Source organism: Halichoerus grypus, chromosome 2, assembly GCF_964656455.1.
Source record: "Halichoerus grypus chromosome 2, mHalGry1.hap1.1, whole genome shotgun sequence".
NCBI classification, from domain to species: domain Eukaryota; kingdom Metazoa; phylum Chordata; class Mammalia; order Carnivora; family Phocidae; genus Halichoerus; species Halichoerus grypus.
In genome coordinates, this window is record NC_135713.1 from 119,028,928 (window position 1) to 119,050,102 (window position 21,175).

The 21,175-nt window shown below is 37.2% G+C and overlaps 1 protein-coding gene and 1 pseudogene across 1 annotated transcript in view; one reads left to right on the forward strand and one right to left on the reverse strand.

Annotated features, from left to right (window-relative positions):
• Positions 1-104: 104 nt before the first annotated feature.
• Positions 105-21,175, reverse strand: part of ANKHD1 (ankyrin repeat and KH domain containing 1) — a 22,107-nt gene continuing 1,036 nt past the window's right edge. The window contains exons 2-14 of the mRNA XM_078066339.1: positions 20,848-21,010; positions 18,753-18,848; positions 18,172-18,288; positions 13,353-13,527; positions 11,297-11,753; positions 10,690-10,836; positions 8,896-9,045; positions 7,116-8,728; positions 3,498-3,674; positions 2,181-2,381; positions 1,468-1,643; positions 857-1,021; positions 105-587 (exon numbers count right to left, since the gene is read on the reverse strand). Of these exons, the coding sequence (XP_077922465.1) occupies positions 528-587; positions 857-1,021; positions 1,468-1,643; positions 2,181-2,381; positions 3,498-3,674; positions 7,116-8,728; positions 8,896-9,045; positions 10,690-10,836; positions 11,297-11,753; positions 13,353-13,527; positions 18,172-18,288; positions 18,753-18,848; positions 20,848-21,010 (3,697 nt within the window). The 3' untranslated portion in view covers positions 105-527. The remainder of the gene's footprint in view (positions 588-856; positions 1,022-1,467; positions 1,644-2,180; positions 2,382-3,497; positions 3,675-7,115; positions 8,729-8,895; positions 9,046-10,689; positions 10,837-11,296; positions 11,754-13,352; positions 13,528-18,171; positions 18,289-18,752; positions 18,849-20,847; positions 21,011-21,175) is intronic.
• On the forward strand, positions 14,550-14,659 carry LOC118555826 (U6 spliceosomal RNA; annotated as a pseudogene).

The following is a 21,175-nucleotide window of genomic DNA, read 5'->3' on the forward strand; positions in this document are numbered from 1 at the left end:
TGAGACGCCTGTTAGAAATAACAGTATTAACAACTTGGTTCCATAGGATTGTGGACTGGGTAATACCTGCATGACCACTGAAAGGATCACACCCCACTTCTAAACACTGTTCATCTTTTTATTGAATATTCTGGTAAATATTTCACATTAATACAGGCTACATTAAGTAGAGCCACTATATGACAAGAAATTTACTCAACTTTTTCCTTTTAAGTATGTAAACAATTGTACATGTATTTTCCACCCTAAAAGGTTGAAACATGTAATCATCTAATTCTCTTCTGCATACAAGTAGCATTCAGTATGTTTAGCCAAAAGCACTAAGTTCAAAATGGCTAAACTAACCAGAGAACATAATCAGGTGGAGAGGAAATCACTTTGTTCTTATACAATGGGCAATCAAATTTCCATTGCTAACGCCTCAGAGAAAATTTCTTAGTTAGGCACATTAAAAAAAAAAAAAATCCCCAGGGTTCTTCCAAGGTCATAGGTTTCTCAAACAAGGCTAAAGAATAAGACCTTCTAACTTAGTTGACATATTTGAGATGCATGTTTCCAATATGAGGAGCCCACGTGCCAGGCCAAATCTGAAAAGGGGGAGGAAAAATTGGAATTTCTAATTAGGAATCTTCAGACATTTACAAAATGAATATATAAATGCAATGGCAATTCACTGTTTCTGCCTAGGAAGAATACATATACATGAGATAAAATGTTTAGTAGCATCGTATTGATATTGAAAAACTTAATTCAGATGAAGGTGGTCAGATGTCATGACTTGATATTCAGAATTTGCATTACCCAAAGAATTAAAAGAATGACATGACAAAATAAGAGAGCACTAAGTCTATTTTACCTGCTGGGCATCAGTGCATTCAGTAGAATTTTGAATAACTTTTATCATAGGGTTCCAAGCAGGATCTGGGTTGTGAAGTCCATTAAACAGAGGTCCACCTGGAACATCAGCAAGCTGAGGATGAGAGGGTATTATGGTGCCTCCATACATGGAAATTGGCAGACCCTATGAAAGAAAGCGAAAGAAAAGTTTAATCCTGAAGTGAAATGATGATTCCATAATACCAGCTTAGATCTCTCTAATTTCCCTTCATCCACAGAACTCCTGAGGATCCTTTAAAATACAGCATCATACAGTGTTGAAAAACCAAAAGTGGTTTACCTGCATTAGCAACACTTTTCAACAAGAAGAAAATACCCCCAACTAAATCCAGTATCAAATCATCAGGAAATTTCCCAGCTTTGATGAACACATAGAATACCCTCAACTTTTCCATATTTTAGTTTCATCAATCAGCTTGTGCTAAGAGAAGGGAAACTCTACTAAAAGATCTGGCCAAGTCATGGAAACAAACTTGTTACACCAAAAGGGAGAATTATTTCAATACAAACTATTCCTTAACATTAGCTGGCAAAGTGTTAAACAAGTTACAATGATGTTTGTTGACTCACTTTAGAAAAATCCAGAAAACTGCTTGCCATAGGTTGATGAAAAATGTTAGAGGGGGCTACCATTCCAGAATCATCTCTCTCCATTGGTTGATGCTGGGAGAATGTGCTTGGGTCTGACAATTGTTGATGCATTGGATGGTTCCCTATCACAGACTGTGACCAACCTGATAAGCCTTCTGGAAAGAAGAATTGAGGACAGGGTTTGATATTTATTTGAGTAAAATGACAAAATATTACTACTTGAACTTTTTCCATACTAAATTTTATCACACTCATTCCTCTGAAGAGCTCAGTGCATGTTCATGACCATCTTTGCAAATCGAAAAAAACAGTTCCTGGAAAACTGAGTGAAGTCCTTTGAATACCCCAAATACTCTACCTACTCCTTCAAAAGACCAAGTGCTCTCTGAAAGAACATAAATGATTATCCCATTCTGCACTGGAAAGCTTAAAAGGGAAAGGAAGTACACTTTGAATCTTCTACTTCTCATCTATATTTATTTTTATTATATATATTACATATATTATTATGTATAAACCAAACTAACATTCCAAACTCTGAGACTGGATTGAATTCTTCAAAGGTATAAACATTCCTACTGATTGTTAAGTGTAGGAACTAAGCCATTTTGTTTTAAGGAGCTCAGTTTTAATGGCAAAATCCCACAACTTACTGGAGATATCCCTCCAGAAAGAGGACAAGGTAACTATACCTGACATGGCGTTGACTCCAAACGACCAGATTCCACTGTGTCCAACGGGAGCGACAAAACTGGTCCCCACAGGGGCTTGGGCGACAGACCCTCCTTGCCGAATCCGGGCTAGCCTCTCTGTTCCAATGGGGGGAGGTATCTTCCGATCCTGACCGGCGCTGCCTCCTTTTGGTTGGCCCAAAGTTGGTGGTGCAGAGGTGGCTGAAAGAGGTGAAGATGATCCCGAAGAAACAGATGGAATAGGAGAGTCACCTGGTGGCAAAATATTTCTCTATTGTTTTATTACATTAAAAACTAATTATAAGAATATGAGAAACCTTGTTGGAAAGATCAATTCCACAACACAGGTTCTGTAAAGAAAAATTTCATTTTATAAGATCATTCAAGTGAAAACACGGAAGTTCTATGAATATTATCCTACTCTACTTCTGCACATACGAAGCATAAGCAAATAGTCTAAAAATTGTTCTCCAGATTGCTGAACAAAGCTAGAAAGGATGAAGGCCATATTAATTTTTATTCTACTTCTAAATAATCTTCTCAAAATATAACCTGTCAAATTTTAAATTAACTTAAATGAGGCAATATTTGTACAATAACTAGCATATTGTTTGGAAAAGAGCTGGTGGCCCTCTATATTTAGCTGTTCTCTTTTTTCCTCTTTCTACAGCCCTTTTTTTCCATAAGAAAGGTTAAATGTTAGCAAGTATCTTGGATTCAATTCATGGCTTTGTTTCTTAACGGGATTCTCAGGTAATGTTGGTAGTTTTTCTTGTCAGAAGGGCCAATAACTCATTGATTGCCTCACGACGCTCATTTAAAAAAATCAAATCCTGTTCAAGTACTGTGAGAACTTCATCTGTTCTAAATATTGAAAAAACAAAGAACAAAGGCATATGTTCACTTATAAATGGCAATAATATGGTTTCCTAAATTGTAAAAATAAACTAAGAATCATACCAAATTGACTAGATATATAAATCTACTTTTCAGACTTAAGAAATTATTTTGCAATACTACCCTCAAAGGGTCCTTTTATAAAACTACGTGTAGTACCTCTTTTCTTGACCCAACTCCCAGAGTAAACATTTCTGGCTTAGAAGGACAGCTTGACCCTTCTCAAATTTTCTATCCTACAAATGACTGACAATTTTTGACAGAACTGCAATACAAACTTTAAGTATCTGCATACCATCATACCATTTACTTTAGTTTACTAAACTTTAGTTTACTAGAGTTATATGCAGTGTTCCCTGAAACAAATGGTTTAATAGCTTATTCAAGACTCTTTGGGAAGAGTTCCTCCAGGATTCCTACATGAGTTTGAGGCGCTTGTCCAAGGATGGGGGGAAAAATGTTGTCTGTTGAAACTCGGAGTCCCAACAGGAGCTGGCCCTTGCAGGAAAACCCGTGTTCCTGGTATGCCGGAAAAACTTGTCAGAGGAGCAGAAGAGGAAGATGGGGAGCTGCCTGATGGGTCAATGGATGGTAAGCCTGAAAGAAAACAGGTCCAAGACATCCAATTAGCTAAGGCTTTAAAACTGAAAGTCCAAAGTTTACTTAATTCCTTTTTTAAAAAGAAAAAAGCATGCAGTTTATTTTTGTAGATCACAGCAAAAATAATCTTATGTGGCACTGTTTTATGGCCTTAACCCATTTTATTCTTGCAATCCAGAAGAATCATCACAAAACAGCACTAGATAGAAGAGTGAGCCACAGACCTGTACCTCTGAAACAAATAATACATTATATGTTAAAAAAAAAAAAAAGAAGATAGTAGGAAGGGAAAAATGAAGGGGGGGAAATCGGAGGGGGAGACGAACCATGAGAGACTACGGACTCTGAGAAACAAACTGAGAGTTCTAGAGGGGAAGGGGGTGGGGGGATGGGTTAGCCCGGTGATGGGTATTAAAGAGGAAGCACTGGGTGTTATATGCAAACAATGAATCATGGAACACTACATCAAAAACTAATGATGTAATGTATGGTGATTAACATAACATGATAAAATTAAAAAAAAAAAAAAAAAAAAGAGTGAGCCCAATGTTTAAGAATGGCAGTCACCTGGAATAATGTTCTGGATAAATCTCAAAGCTTTTTTCATTGGAGGGGACATGAAATGCAAGTATGTTGTGATTAAGTGGTACCCATCAATAATTTCTGCTTTCCCTTTTGTGGAAAATCTCAAAGTACAGCTGTTCATCAACATAAATATAGTTATTTCCTATGGAAGATGAATAACACGATCTACCAATGTTTCCTTCCTAATGAGGGAAAGCATACTATTAAAGATAATTTCAGTATTCCACCTGATTAAAAAAAAAATCAGCAGTTGCATATGAAAGTTTCTATCTAGTTTGTGTAAATCTGAATTTAGCAGTCTTCTCAAATGCCACTGCTTTCTTTGGAGAATGTATTAGAGAAAGGGAACAAGTGGCTGGAAAAGGATTACAGGTGCTCATTTCCGGAAAAAACAGTTAGTATCAACATAAAAAAACTGTCAAAACTTCTCTCAAGCAGATCTTCACCCATTTAAAGTATATAATTCAAAGGCTTTTAGCATATTCACAATCAATTTTAGAACATTTTTATCTGCCCTAAAAGAAACTCTGTACCGATTACCTGTAACTCCCCATCCTCCGAACAGCCAATAATATACTTTCTGTCTCTATAGATTGGTCTATTCTGGAAATTTCATATAAATGGAATTATATAGTATGTGATCTTTTTGCGACTGGTTCTTTCACTTGGCATAATGTTTTCAAGGTTTGGCCATGCTGTAGTATGCATCAGGACTTCTTTCCTTTTTACTGTTGAGTAGTAATCCCATTATGTCAATACACCACATTTTGTTTTTGCATTTATCAGCTGAGGGACAGTGGGTTGTTTCCACTTTTGGGTTATTATGCTGCCATGAACATTTGTGTACCAGTTTTTTGTGTAGACATGTTTCTCTTCCACCTAAGAGGGGAATTACTGGATCATATGGTAATTACGTGTAACTTTTTGAAGAACTGTCAAAAACTGTTTTTCTCAAGTTGCTATATCACTTTGAATTTCCACCGGCAGCATTTGAGGTTTCCAATTTCTCCACATCCTTCTCTATTGTCTTCAGTATTACTATTTCTTACCTGTGAACCAGGAGAATTAAACTATATCCATGAAAGAAGAGGATCAACAGAAGAAACCATAAAGGCAGTTAAGATAAAAGGCCAAGCTTATCAATCCTGGACCCCAGAGGGAAGGTCCAGGATTAATGCTTGCTTTTTAAAAAAATGATTATTTTTTATTAGCAGTAAATAATTTTGATGCTATAGATCTGAGTACTTAAGGTCCCCAACCTTGTTTTCTACCAAACCAGATGGATGATTTCTTTTCTTTTTTTCTAGAAATTCACAATCCATACATCTCCTGGGATGCACTATGTGGAGTGCAAAGAGCTCCAACACTGGAATATGAGAGATCTGAAGCCAAACTGGCTAAGGCATGGGGAATTCACATGTTAGTGCCAGTCAAGTCAAAGATTAATGCTTTCTACACGGATTGCCTGAGCACTGGCAATGAATTCTTCTTTCATCCTGTGGCCTTTGAAAACCTCTATTATAGTTTCCCCAAAATGAAAAGTTAAAATACATACTGATTTATAGAAAAAAAAAAAAATAGAAAAATGGAAGAAAAATATCCTAGAGAATATTTTGGACCATAGATGATCTTATGTAGGCTTATACAACTACTTGAAAGATGATATAACAGCTATGTTTTCCTGAAAAGACAAGTAAGTCTCAACATATCTGAAAAGAAAGCTAAGGCTACACCATATCCAAAAACTCCCAAATTTTCAACACCACAAATCAGTTTATAATTAGCAAAAAGGAAGGACGGGCTACAAAAGACAGTTTTCCAACTGAAAGAAAAATGCTAATTGGCCCCAGAGCTTCTTACCCCCATTCCACGTCAGCTGCGATTTCTATTTTTTTCAGAATAGTGCAGAATAGACTGAAATTTGGCTCCTAGAGTCTAGAACACAGACTGGTTTTCTAAATATCTTCAAGCCGGGGCGCCTGGGTGGCTCAGTTGGTTAAGCGACTGCCTTCGGCTCAGGTCATGATCCTGGAGTCCCAGGATCGAGTCCCGCATCGGGCTCCCTGCTGAGCAGGGAGTCTGCTTCTCCCTCTGACCTTCTCCCCTCTCATGCTCTATCTCATTCTCTCTCTCAAATAAATAAATAAAATCTTAAAAAATGTATATATAAATAAATAAATATCTTCAAGCCAACACTAGACTCCTATCTACCTATATCTTCCTTATAATGCCTCAGCAGCTAATTTGTAATTTCGAGAAACCAAAGTGCTGAATCTAAATTGGTCACTTCACAGTAAGAGCCCACAAATGACTAGATCTCTCCAGTCAGCTCCATCTAATGTCAATAGTAAAGAATACTATTAAACATCACTTAATATTCAGTCTGAGGACCCAAGACTGAGAACAGAGAATAATGTAGATTAGGGACTGATACCTAAACACCTTTGTAACACAAACTTTTTAAATCTGAGAAATGCAAACACTCACTATAATTTTAAAAATGTCTATAAATGTGGAATCCTTGAAACATCCTCTGAGTCCCTTCTTAGTAATATCATCATACCAGTTCTTAGAAAATGGACTGACGCAAGGTATAACCTCCTTGCCATGAGGGACGGAGACATCATAAAGACAATATAAAGCAGCTCACTGTATGTGAGTGATTCACCTACAGGTAGATTTCTGCCCACTCCCAACAGCAGTCATTAACAGATCTTTGGTATTTATGACACACTCTCATTTCTTTAAGATCATGCACTATTACGTACAGAAGAACTGCTTTATTATCTTGGAGGATTCAGTTATGCTGGTAGAGCCCCATATTGAGCTGCAGTAATAGTTATGATAACTTACCAACTGGACTAGTAGAAACTCGCTGGGAAGGTGGTCTGAAGCCAGGGGCCTTGGAGTTGTCAGGGTGCACGTTTTCCAAGTGTCCAAGTACAGAGTTACCCAGGAACGCTGACTGAACAGTGAAAGAGGCATCTGCAGCAACTCGTGAGGACAGTGGACCATCTCCCCAACCCTGGTTAGCTGGCACCTGACTGCTCTCAAAAAGACTACTGAAGTGATTGAAAAGTGTGGCTGGGCCGAATGTAGGTGGCAAAGATTTATTTGCTGGGTTAATGTGCATCTGAGAACCATTCATAATGTTCACGGCTGAAGAAAGCTGCACTGCAGCTGGTGGGCCTTGAGGTGGTGTTAAAGGAACTGGATTTGTAACAAAAATAGACTGGGGATCCTGGTGTATAGTTGCATTGGGTACCACTGAGTAAAAAGAACCTCTGGGCTGCATTCGATGAGAAACTCGAGGTGCTGGTACAGCTAATTGAGGTAAATTACTGGTGTCCTGATTATCAGCAGCAACCAATCTGGGTGATGCCAGAGTCAATGGAGCAGGTTCGGAGTTAGATGCAAAAGGCATTGACATAGGACTTAAATCAGATACACCGGATGGCTGCACCTCCTCCTGGGTGCTACCGGAGGGAGGAGCGGGACTACTGGATGGGTGAGTTTCTGGAGCTCCTGGGGTGTTGCTGGCAGAGCTACTGCAACTATTTGCAGTTGAAGAAGGGGTGCACAGGTTGGCCAGGGCCTGCTCCTGTGCGGACACTTTCTCTTTGGGGGGTGGCATGGCAGAGAAAGACTCCATCTTTTGAGAAGAAAGCTGGGCTTGAGGAGTACTCGCGGGCAGAAATGTGGTGGGCACTTGCCCGCTGGGGATAGGTGCAGAGGAAACAGAAGGCAGGGGACTACAAGTGCTGGTCACAGAAGAAATCACTGTTGCTGGAGGACTCGTCTTAGGCACACAGGCAAACAACTGCTTTCTGACTGACGAAGGAGTCCGGGTATTAGTCACACACAGCTGCTGACTGGCAGCCACTACAGAAGAGACAGTGATAGGACAACTGGCAGTAGCTAGTCCAGCAGACTCTGAGGCTAAGACAGTCCCGTTCTGGTTAGGTAGACGGCCTGCGTTATTATGCTTTGGAGAGCTATTTGTGTTGCCAGGATTCACAGGTCTCACTGGGAATGGTCCCCAAGTGTTAGGAGAGGGTGAAAAGGTTCCTCCAAACTGGGCCATGGGTAAGCGAGGATGCCGAATCTGTTGCATAGTTTGAGCAGCCAGCAGGGCAAAATGAGGGTGGGGGTAAGCCAAGGGTAGAGAAACTGGGAAAGAAGAACGTACATTTGCTGGAACGTTCTTGTTAAGTTTATTAGTTGGCTGGAACGTAGATAATGTTGTTGCCTGTGAAGTTACAAGAGTCGGAGCACCCAAAGGAAATGCATTTTTACTGGAAGATGCTGTGGTGCCTACTCCAGAGGAGAAGTTTGCATGGATGGATTTGGTGCTGGCAGGTGTTCTGATATGATTTTTAGGAATCAAGTCTTCCAGTTCCTTAGCAGGATCTTGAATGAGTGCATTGATAAGTTGAACTGCGTATCTTGTTGATTCTGTACCACCCCTGGGGAGAAAACAAACAAAACACAAAAACAAGATCAAAGACATAAAAAACAGGTAATCTTAACCATAAAATAAAATTCCTGATTGTACCATAACCCAAAAAAAGTTTACTTCTAAAGACATTTAATTTGCACACAGAACGAGTAATATACACTTTTCCACAAATACCTTATTGTGATCATTCTCTCGCCATTCTTATCTTTTTGTTTATCCACATCAATATGGGCGCCCGTGACATCCTGTATTGCAGTGATGTTGCATCCTCCTCTTCCCATTATCCTGGAAACCACGGAAGCTGGAACAGACAATTTCTTTGACCTAGAAAATGAAGACTACCCATGAGCTTATGAAAGCAAATGTCTTTATTTAAAAAGATGTCTCGGTGAGTATGTTCGCGGACACCTGTAGAATAATTTTTCTCAAACCTTAAAGGGGAAAGTATTACAAGGTTTTGTTTTAGAAACTGACCTCTTCTCATATTGAATTTAATTTAGTGAAAGTAAAAATTCCTTTCTCATTTAAAACAAAATTATGTTTTAAATAGCTCGTGATCTAAGCATTTAAATCTGCCCCAAACATCACACGTCAACTAAATTGCAACGACCATATGTACAGACTCTTCCTAAATTTAAATAATGCATAATGTACTGTTAAACTTCATACTGAATAACAGAGGCTAGCTTATCAGTATCAATAATTTATACTTAGCAATAAAAAAAACATAGCCTCAGATTTGAACTACATAAAAAGGAAGTCACAAGTGGAACCCAGGACTTCCACTTATATGTGAGCTGAGCAGAGCTGGAGAGAAGACCAGAGGCTGATCTTGGGACCTGATAAGATGGCCTGGCTGTCCCTAAGGACTATCAAAGAAACCCAGTGTTTGCTGGCAGAAGCAGTTCTTAAGCATTAAAGCAGAACCAGATGAGAGCAACACCCATTATTTTCAAGTTCTCAGTGCTGGGCCCCAGGATTCCCCCTTTCAGGGAGGGGACCCTCAAAAACCTGAATTATTCTGTCCAGAAGAATATCGATGGCAGCACTTAAGGTATTTTTCATGATCAAAATTTATCACACCTTAATGCTGGGAAGGACATATTCAGATATTTTGAAAGCTAAAGCATGGACTAGGCTATATGCCATGAGTAACAACACTTAAATCGATCTGATCATCAAGTGTACATCACTTCTCCTATTCTGCCAAGACTTTGTTTTGTTTGCATTTAATGGACACAATCTTTAACAGACACAAATACCGAATAAAAGCCCAGACATCTCAGTCCTTTGGTGATATAAGGCACATTAGCAAATCTGTCTTGTCCTGCTTCCCTGTTGTAAAGCATGAACAGAGGCTAAAAGTATCATCTGGACTGTACAAAACATTTGAAAGCAGTGGCCTGTCTTTCATTCATTTCCCCCTTCATGGCTTAAGTATAAAACACTGTGATTAAAGGTACTTTTCTTTCCTCTTTCTTTTTTGAGGGTGAAGGCAGTTTTATTTTAATTTTATGGGCTCCTTTCCCCCTTGTAGCAATTACATTAGTTAATATCGGCTAACCAATTCTTTAGCATATGCTCTCCAGCAAAGCCTAACTTGATTTAAACACTGTATATGGACAAACTTGATTGTTTTTACCAAAATGGGACCATTAAACAAACATCATAGCCCTCACTAATAACACTGTGACTTTGCTGTAGAATAGTCAGTATAGAATCTTCACTTTAGAAGAAGCTTGTGACCATTTTGTATGGTTTGTCTGGAAATGTCTGTAAATACGTTCTGTTATTGTAAAGCCAACATTTGTTGTGTCATATAAAATGTGCCGCAAAATTTACATACTGCTTCTCATTTTACTTTAGCTGACTCTGGACTGAGTATGGCACAAATAATAACCCCATTCAAATTATTTGTTAATTAACTGGGTAACTGACAGTTAAAAAGATAAGACTAATTCTACTTACCTTCGTACAACTTCTTTCCACCCTTCTTCTCTTTTCTGTCCCCTTTTGGGGCTAGTTAGATTCAGCTTTATGTTTGGAGAACTTAATGGCAACGGCACTGACTTATAGCTTGTTGATAAGGAATTAGAATTCGTTTCACCTTCAAGTCTGAGAAGAAAGAATTATCAAGTCCAATAAAACAAATTTTCATATAGAAACTCAAGAGACCATTTATAGACAAAGTTATGCTGAAATATTTGATTTAAAATTTGGAATATCAGTTCAGAAATGCAGAAAAACAGGGCAAAGGGTTCATCATCTACTTCAGTATCTACTCAGAAGCCAGAAGTTGGACTATAATCAATAAAAATGACATAGTGAAAATAAAATCAACGTATGCTAGTATTTTCAACTTCAAAATCAAATCATAAAAATTTCTAATAATCTCACTTCAAAACTTGCACACGATTAGGACATTAGTGAATTTCAGTTTTGAATAACTGAAGACAGATAATGTGGTAGACCGAAATTGTTTAATACAATTTGTGCTAAAAAACATACTCAAATTCTTGTGCCGGTCATGAAAAAGGAAAGGTGGATGTATAGATAACAAATCAGAAAAATTTACCGTGTTTGAGTTTTGGAAGTAGCAGTACTTGTCTTTTCTTCTTGGGAATGGAGTAGCAGTGAGGGGTATCTCCTATCACTAGAGGAATTCACATCCATAGTGAAATTTAACTCTTGGCTTTTACCACCACTGCTACTCTCACTGTTGCAGTCTGTGCTGTCCAAGTTATCTGAGTCACTATTCCCACCAGTACCACCACCTCTGGGTTCTCCGTTTATTTTATTTTTATCAGCTTTTTGCTGTGCTAAGGATATATGTTGTTCTGGTAATATTAAATGTGCAGTGGGAGGGGTCTCCTTTGTTTTGTTCTTCTTATTTTTCCGATTGGTGCTAGGGGTTGTCACCACGTTGGCCCTTTTTTTTCCAAACACATTTGTAAATGTTGCAGATGTTGCAGAGATTCCAATTGTGGTGGTGGTTGTTGCACTAGGAGGTTCTATGGGAACTTCTTGCTCCACTGAAATTATCAAAAGGATAAAAGTCACATTGACAGCCACAGATCTCAAAACAAACTATGACAAGATATACATAATAATTCAGTCCTTTATTTATTTATTTTTTTAAAGATTTTATTTATTTATTCATAAGAGACAGAGAGAGAGAGAGAGAGAGAGAGGGAGAAGCAGGCTCCCCGCTGAGCAGGGAGCCCGATGTGGGACTCGATCCCAGGACCCTGGGATCATGACCTGAGCCAAAGGCAGACACTTAACCATCTGAGCCACCCAGGTGCCCAATAATTCAGTCCTTTAAGTCATCTTTTCCTTTCACCAGTATTCACTAGTAAATAAAGAAATCTTCATTGTTAGAACAAATGTTCTAGATGCTATTTTGATGTCTAAGTTGGTATAAAAACATTCACACCTTAACATTCGTAAGATCTGAGGTGCTAGTCTCATAAACTAAGCAAAAATCACAATATAGTTTAAATTCAGGGAAATTTTCATAGTTTGGCTATTGTTGATAATGCTGATATAAACTTTGGGGTGCGTGTTCCCCTCTGAATTAGTAGCTAGAGAGTATTATGCTAAGCAAAATAAGTCAGTCAGAGAAACACAAATACCATATGATTTCACTCATATGTGGAATTGAAGAAACAAAACAAATGAGCAAAGGGGAAAAAAGAGAGAGACAAACCAAGAAACACTCTTAACTATAGAGAATATACTGATGGTTACCAGAGGGGAGGTGGGCAGGGGGATGGGTGAAATGGGTGATGGGGATTAAGGAGTGCACTTGTGATGAGCACTGGGTGTTGTATGGAAGTGCTGAGTCACTATATTATACACCTGAAACTAATATTACACTATGTTAATGAACTGGAATTTAAATAAAATTTATTTATTTATTTATTTATTTTTTTTTTTATTTTTTTTAAAGATTTTATTTATTTATTTGAGAGAGACAGAATGAGAGAGAGCACATGAGAGGGGGGAGGGTCAGAGGGAGAAGCAGACTCCCCGCCGAGCAGGGAGCCTGATGCGGGACTCGATCCAGGGACTCCAGGATCATGACCTGAGCCGAAGGCAGTCGCTCAACCAACTGAGCCACCCAGGCGCCCAAAAAAACAATAAATTCAGGGAAATCTTCAGATAATATTTTAGAATTAGAATTCAAATAGAGAACAATTACTTGTCTACGACAAGCACTGCTAGAATGTACAAAAAACAACTCTGAGAATAATAAACCCCAGCCCTGTATAGCTTTGAGCCTGAACCTTAGCTCAAAATTTATTGAGGAACTGGACCTCTCCCCAGTTTCCAAATGGAGGAGGAAAGGGTAGGACAGAACCTGAAGAGAAGGTGGCAAATCTCTTTACTGTATCACATTTAGGACATACATGATGTTTTACAGGGTGACTTAAATTACAACTGAACTCCCTTTCTGTTTCTCTGTATCACTTTACAATGTAAAGCATTGAGAAATATTTACTATAAAAGCCAATTGTCAATTTCAGATTAAAGTACTGAATATCTAACTAGAATTAGAGTAAAAGGTACCCAAAATGAAGTTAAATAAACACAGAATTTTATCACTAATTGGAAGGGTCATTTCTTACCATCTTCATCATTCTCCTCTTCATCTTCATCCTCTGGTAGTTCTGAATTCTCCTTAGATTTGTTTTCCTCATCTTCTTCCTGCTTTCTTTTCTGCTCCTCTTTTTTCTTCTTTCTCTTTTCTTTTCTTTTCTCTCTTTTAGCTGCAAGGGCCTGCTTTCTGCTCTCCTCTCTTGACTGCAAATTAAGTAGGCATATCATTTCACCAATAATGCAGTCATTTAAAATAAAGAATGAATACTTTTGTTTATGATAGATCAGGCTTCCCATGTGTCAGTCTCAAAACACATTTATAAAAGCACCAAAAAAAAAAAAAAAAAAAAAGATAAACTGGACATCAAAATTAAGTTTTGTACTTCAACAGAACCATCAACAAAGTAAAAAGACAATGCATAAAATGGGAAAAGAGTTTTTGCAAATCATACATCTGGTAAGGGATTTGTATCAAGAATATATAAATGTGCTAAAACATGACCGTTTCATTCATCTTCTTTTTGCTTATCCCTTTTCTGATTTTTGCTACATATGCATTAACTAGTAAATAAACTAACTTCTGGGGTGGCTCAGTCGGTTAGGCATCTGCCTTCGGCTCAGGTCATGATCCCAGGGTCCTGGGATCAAGCCCCACATCAGGCTCCTGGCTCAGCAGGGAGCCTGCTTCTCCCTCTCCCTCTGCCTCTCTCCCTGCTCATGCTCTCTCTCTTTCTCTCTCTCTGTATCTCTGTGTCTCAAATGAATAAATAAAAATCTTAAAAAAAAAACCAGAATATATAAAGTCCCATGACTCAATAATAAAAAGGCAAATAACTAAAAAAATAATTAAAAAATACACAAAGGACCTTGAGGCATTTCCTCAAAGACCATATATGAATAGCCAAAACATATGAAGACAGGTGCTCAATAACTACTAGACATCAAGGAAAAGCAAATCAAAATCACAACAAGATAACCACTCCATACCTACTAGATAGCTATAATCAAAAGACAAGATAATAGCAAATATTGGTGAGGATGTGGAAAAACTAAAAGTTCAAACACTGCTGGTAGGAACGTAAAATGGCGCAGCTGCTTTGCAAAACAATCTGACAGTTCCTCAAATGGTTAAACACAGAATTACCATTTGATCTAGCAATTCCCTTCATATATATATATATATACCCAGAGTAATGAAAACGCATTCATACAAAAATTTGTACCATGTGCTCGCTTCGGCAGCACATATACTAAAAAACCTCTAACAATAAAGAGAAGATTAGCATGGCTCCCACACAAGGATAACATGCAAATTCATAAGGCATTCCATATTAAAAAAAAAGTAAAGAAAAACTTATATACCTATGAAGCAGAAATAACCTGAATGTCCATCAACTAATGAATGGATAAATAAAGTGTATGTGTATAATGGGATATTATTTAGCAATAAAAAGAAATTAAGTATTGATACATGTGATAACATGGTTGAACCTTGAAAACATTATGAAGTGAAAGAAGCTAGTCACAGAGGAACAAATATTGTATGATTCCATTTATATGAAAGGCCCAGAATAGGCAAATCCATAAAGACAAAAAATAGTTTAGTGGTTACCGAGGATGGAGAGATTGAAGGGGGTGACACTTAAAGGGTGTAGGGTTTCTTTTTAGAATTGTGAAAATATTCTAAAATTGACTGTGGTGATAAATGCACAACTCTGTGAATATACTAAAAGCCACTGAATTATATACTTTGTTTGTTTGAAAATATATATATATTTTAAGATTGTATTTATTTGAGAAAGAGACAGAGAGAGCACAAGCAGGGGGAGGGGCAGAAGGAGAGAGACAAGCAGACCCCCTGCTGAGCGGGGAGCCCCACGCAGGGCTCCATCCCAGGACCCCGAGATCACGACCTGAACCGAAGTCAGAGGCTTAACTTGACTGAGCCAGCCAGTCACCCCTGAACTGTAGACTTTAAACAGGTGAACTGTATGATATGTTAATTAAATCTTAGTAATACTGTTAAAAAATACATTTATGTAGCATCTGTTTATTGCTATATAGTCAGCTATCTGATAGCTGACTAAAATGCAGCTATCATGGTCTTTATAAACTACTAAAAAATTTCACTGTAAAAATATTGACCAGAGGCTATTATAAAAATTATTTTCCTACTTTCTAGAAGTTTTTAAAGCCACATACATAATTCTGATCACTTTTAGGTTTTGCTGTGGCTAGTACTAGAAAATGTCATTTTTTTCAGAAAGGGGAACATGGTAATAAGTTGCTAGCATCATGATGAAAGTTTGTAACAAGTAGAAAACACATCAAGTTATTTATCCTTCTATGGTAATTAAGTAAAACATTTTCCTCAAAATTATAATTTACTATTTTGAGGCATAAATTGATTATTCTTTGAAATTTTTATTTATCCAAATCAGAGGTTGGCAAACTATGGCCTGAATGCCAAATCCAGTCTACCAGCTGTGTTTATATGGCCTGAAAGCTAAGACTAGCTTTGACATTTTAAATGGTTGAAAAAAATAAAATGAGTATTTCATGACACTTGAAAATTATATAAAATTCAAATTCCAGTGTTCAAAAATAAAGTTGTATTGGAACACAGTCACGCTCATTCATTTAGCTATTGCCTATGGCTGCTTTTATGCTATAACAACAGAGCTGAGGACTTAAGACAGACACCATATGGCCTGCAAAGCCTAAAATATTTACTGTTTGGCATCTTATAGAAAAAGTTTGCCAATTCCCTATGTAAATGAGAAAGGACTGAGAGAAGAGATTGCATATTCAGCTAAAAACTGAGTTTCATCACTCTGTTGGCGTAAGAACAAATTGGCTAGCTATTTAGGGAATTGCTGACCATATCCCCGGGTAGTTACACAAAAATCAAAATTATAGACATGAAAGGTACCTTAATAGTCATCTAACTATGAACTCTGCTTTATTTTTAAATGATAAAACTTGGGGCGCCTGGGTGGCTCAGTTGGTTAAGCGACTGCCTTCGGCTCAGGTCATGATCCTGGAGTCCCGGGATCGAGTCCCGCATCGGGCTCCCTGCTTGGCGGGGAGTCTGCTTCTCCCTCTGACCCTCCTTCTCATGCTGTCTCTCATTCTCTCTCTCTCTCAAATAAATAAATAAAATCTTAAAAAAAAAAAAAAAAAAAAAAAAAAAAAAATGATAAAACTTTTTTTCCCTTCTGATTTTAACTGTAATCTTAAGGTTTACACTTTTCCCCCTATTATCAGCAATGAATGTCCTTATATGTTCACATCTTTTGAGCATTTGTCTAATTATTTACCTTAGGCTAAATTTCTATAAGTGGAATGAATGGTGGGAGTAAGGGTATCCACCTTTTTAATTTATTTGTGAAAGCACACCCATTAATAGTTATAGTAATTTACACCATATATCAAAAATCATTCACTAGAGTGCTAATCTTTCCCCACCCTTGCCATCAATAGCTATTACCTAATCTTTAAATTTTAAGCTTTGCCAATGTGGTAAAAAAAATTTATTGAATATTTGTATTTCTTTTTCTGTGAACTGCCCATTCATGTGATCATTTTTTATTTTGGGCAAGTTACATTTTTCTCATTGATTTGTAAGCAACCTTTTCTTCTGTTCTTAGCTTATATGTTTTTTGTTTTTTTTGTGTTTGTTTTTAGAGAGAGGGGGGCAGGGAAGGGCAGAGGGAGAGGGAGAAAGAGAATCTCAAGTAGACTCCATGCCCAGTGTGAAGTCTGATGTGGGGCTTGATCTCACAACCCTGAGATCATGACCCAAGCCAAAGTCAAGAGTCGGACACTTAACTGACTGAGCCACCAGGCACCCCATGTTTTTTTTTTTTAACTAAGAAATGGTTTCAAGATTTTAGTATTTCTCAAAATAATCATATATTTTTTCTTCTTTTAATTATCAACAAAATATCTTCATGTTAAGCTATCTCTTGCATTCCTAAAAGAATTCTACTTGATCATAGTGTTTGTTCTTTTAATACGACTTGTGGATTGAACAGCAACACCCTCATTTTTCAGGTAAGCAGAATGACCCTCAGAAAAGCAATCTTGTTTTTTTAACCTTTTCCATTATACCACACAACCTAGGATATTGGACACTCTTTAAGTGAGGATCTAATAAACCACTATGGCCTGCACACATCTTATAATTTAGCACACATCTTATAATTACCAAAAGATTTCCAATGTTTTACTAAATTTTTTCTCAAGCCAATGTTAAAACCATTTAAGTAGGGGCGCCTGGGTGGCTCAGTTGGTTAAGCATCTGCCTTCGACTTAGGTCATGATCTTGGGGTCCCGGGATGAAGCCCCATGTAGGGCTCCCTGCTCAGCAGGGAGTCTGCTTCTCCCTCTCTCTCTCCCCCTCCCTGCTGCTCATTCTCTCTCCCTCTCTCAAATAAACAAATAGAAAACCTTAAAAAAAACCCCACTTAGGTAGTAATGTCATCTGGTAAACTATGATCTGCTTGAAAACTAGTCTCTTACTTATATGATTCAAAATATTTTTTAAGAACAAGAGGTCACAATCAAAAAGTTGATGGTGATTTGACAATCTATTAATCATTTCCTTTGAAAGAGATTTTGTTAAGGTTATTGGTCATAAGGATGGTAAATTTATTCCAGCAAGTTTTCAAAAATTCTTTTTAAAAATTTTTAAATTTATTTATAAGTAAGTAATCTCTACTACAACCAGTGTGGGGCTCAAACTCACCACCATGAGATCAAGAGTCACATGCTTTTCCAACTGGGTCAGCCAGGTGCCCCAATTTTCAACAATTTCTAAAAAGAAAAATTATTTTTCTTACTCACCTTTTCCAGATCAAGTTCCTTCAAAAGAATACTTGCATTCTTATTTGCTTCTGCAGCCTGCTGGTCTTTAGCCTTCACAATTGTCTCAACACATTGGTGACATTTTTTCAAGAGTTCCTATAGTGGAAAATGGAATTATATAAATATAGGAACACATTACATCAACAGGCCAAAAAAAACTTGGACTGATGAGCACAGTGAAGTCCAGGACTTAAAGCCCAAACAAATGAAAATTCACTAAGCCAAATATAAGCTATCCTTTGAGTCTAGTCATATATTAATCTTTCACCAAAAAAGGGTACTATTTCCTAAAAAGTTTGTGTTCTTAGAAAACTTTCTAATCAGGCTCATAGTCTAGCAATAACCTTTAGCCACACTCAGTGTGATTATAGCCCATAACAGGAAGGAAATCTCAAAATAATTTATTAAAATTATTATATCCATTCTCCATGGAGAAACTAAAGCAGAGATAGATTAGGTGATCAGTTTCATAGAAGACAAAAGGAAGGTTGCTAACTGCACCCTTTGGCATACAATTCCACAAAGAACAAAAGTGTGCTTCAACAGTATATTAAACCTACCTTATCTGTAATTGTTGCTATGTATCTCATGCATTCTATATCAGAAGGGAACTGATTGACTTCCTTCACCAAATACTGAACAACTTTTACATGACCCTGTAAAGAAGTACAACAAAAAATGCACAAAAGAACTCCTTGAAAATTTGCCCATATGCTTAACAACTTAAGAGTAAAAGGTATGGTAATACTTCCAGATAGTTTACTAAACTGAAAACTGAAATTATGAAAATAAAAACAACATGCTCACATATTTCTCCTAAATTTAATCTAGCATTTCCCCACTGAAAACAGAAAAACTTTTGTAGAAAACAAGTATTTCCTAGAGTAAATCTATTAATAAAAATTGGTGGTGTAAAAAAGGGAAATTGGTACTAAAACAGAGAGATGTTCTAGATTTCAAAGCATTATTTTAGGTCCATCTTACTAAACAAGGTAAAGGCTCATATTTATTTGAGTCTCATTGACTTGAATCTAGGTAAAATGCTTTCTAAATGCTATGATCACAGGCGAATGATGTAATTAATTCTAAGTACCATCTTTTTTAACATAACCAAACTTGCATAGTTTTCCTCCTACCAGGTTCTAAAACATCTTCAAGAATTAGTCTGATGGTGACAAAATTCAGAAAAGTCATTGCCTCTAGGGCAGGGAATTGAGAATGGGCATAATGGAGCTTTCTAGGATTATAGAAGTATTTTATATATTTATGGGGTGTGGGTTACATAGGTAATTATGCATTCATCAAAACTCATTAACCTATGCACCTTAGGTTTGTACATTTCACTATATGTACATGATCCCTCAATTAAAAGGAAAGGAAAAATTAAAAAAAGAATTAAGTCTAGAAAATATTTTAAGTTCTTTTGTTAAGATACAAAACTTATACTGTTCTCTTTCAGTAACTATTTAGTGACTACCTAGTATGTGTCAGGCACCATGCTAAACAATGTGTATAAACAATGATAGTCATGAAGCTTGGTCTTCCTGGATCTTCCAGTCTACTTGGGGAGATAAGCATTGAAAAAGTAAATACATGTTTGAATGTATAACTACAAATTGGGATAAGGAAAATAATAGGGTACTATAAAAAAGAACAAGAGGACCTTTTTCAGATGGGTATTAGGGAAGGACTCTCTAAAAAGTGACATTTAAAATGGGAGCTAAAGGATGAGCAGAAGTGAGCCACTGAAGAGCAAGGGAAAGAAAACCAGTGAGCAAAGGCCCTCCGGCAGATAAAAATTTAGTGCATTCTAGGGTAAGTACTATGGTGAGCGCTGTGTATTGTGTAAGACTGATGAATCACAGATCTGTACCCCTGAAACAAACAATACATTATATGTTAATAAAAAAAAAATTAAAAAAAATTTAGTGCATTCTAGACCAGCAGCTGAAGTGCAGTGAGCAAAGATGAAGGGTAGCATAAATGACTGCTTTGGGGAGGCTGGCATGAGCCATATCATGCAGGGCTTTGTAAGCCATGTTAAGTAGTTTATAGTTTATCATAATTATAATGGAAAGGCTTTTAAAAATAACAGCAGACAAGCAATATATATATATAGGAGGTATAGTGAGTTTTTATGAAAGAGTCCACTCCTTTTTGTTCCTTCTTAGGTAGAGAAGACATCATCTGCACACTTAAATCTCGTGTTTTATGTACAACATAACAAAACTAGTCAAGACACGAGTGATTATCTTTTTTTTTTTTTTAAGATTCCATTTATTTATTTGACAGAGAGACAATGAGAGAGGGAACACAAGCAGGGGGAGTGGGAGAGGGAGAAGCAGGCTCCCCGCTGAGCAGAGAGCCTGACACGGGGCCGATCCCAGGACCCTGGACCATGACCCGAGCTGAAGGCTCAACCCACTGAGCCACCCAGGTGCTCCAAGACACAAGTGATTTAACTACCAAGTTGCTTACAAGTGAACTACCATGTAGCTCTTAAATTTGGCCACAAAGAAAGTGGAAAGATAGCAGTGATTTATGTATGGAAATTCAGTCTATTCTCCAAAAGCAATTCATTTTTCTCACACGGTTTTAACTCAGAATTAGTTAAAAATGATTACATTTTACCTTTTTCCCTCCACATCAAATTACCTTGCGAAATGCTGACATAAGAGGTGTGATTTTCCGGTTATCTGCTGCATCCACATCAGCACCTGCTTGCACTAGCAATTGTACCACATCAAAATGACCACCATTGGATGCCAACCAAAGTGGTGTGTTTCCCTTCTTGTTTCGAACATCAATATGGGCTCCCCTATAAGATCAAAGAATGTTAATATAGTTTGTTTCCTACAAGAAAGGGCTGACTTTCTATTTCCTCTATTTGTCTTTTATCTTTTATAAGATAGCATGCAAACAGTACGTTCATTTTTTAAATAATCTGTTCTTTAAAATGTCAATAAAGTAAAACAATTTGATT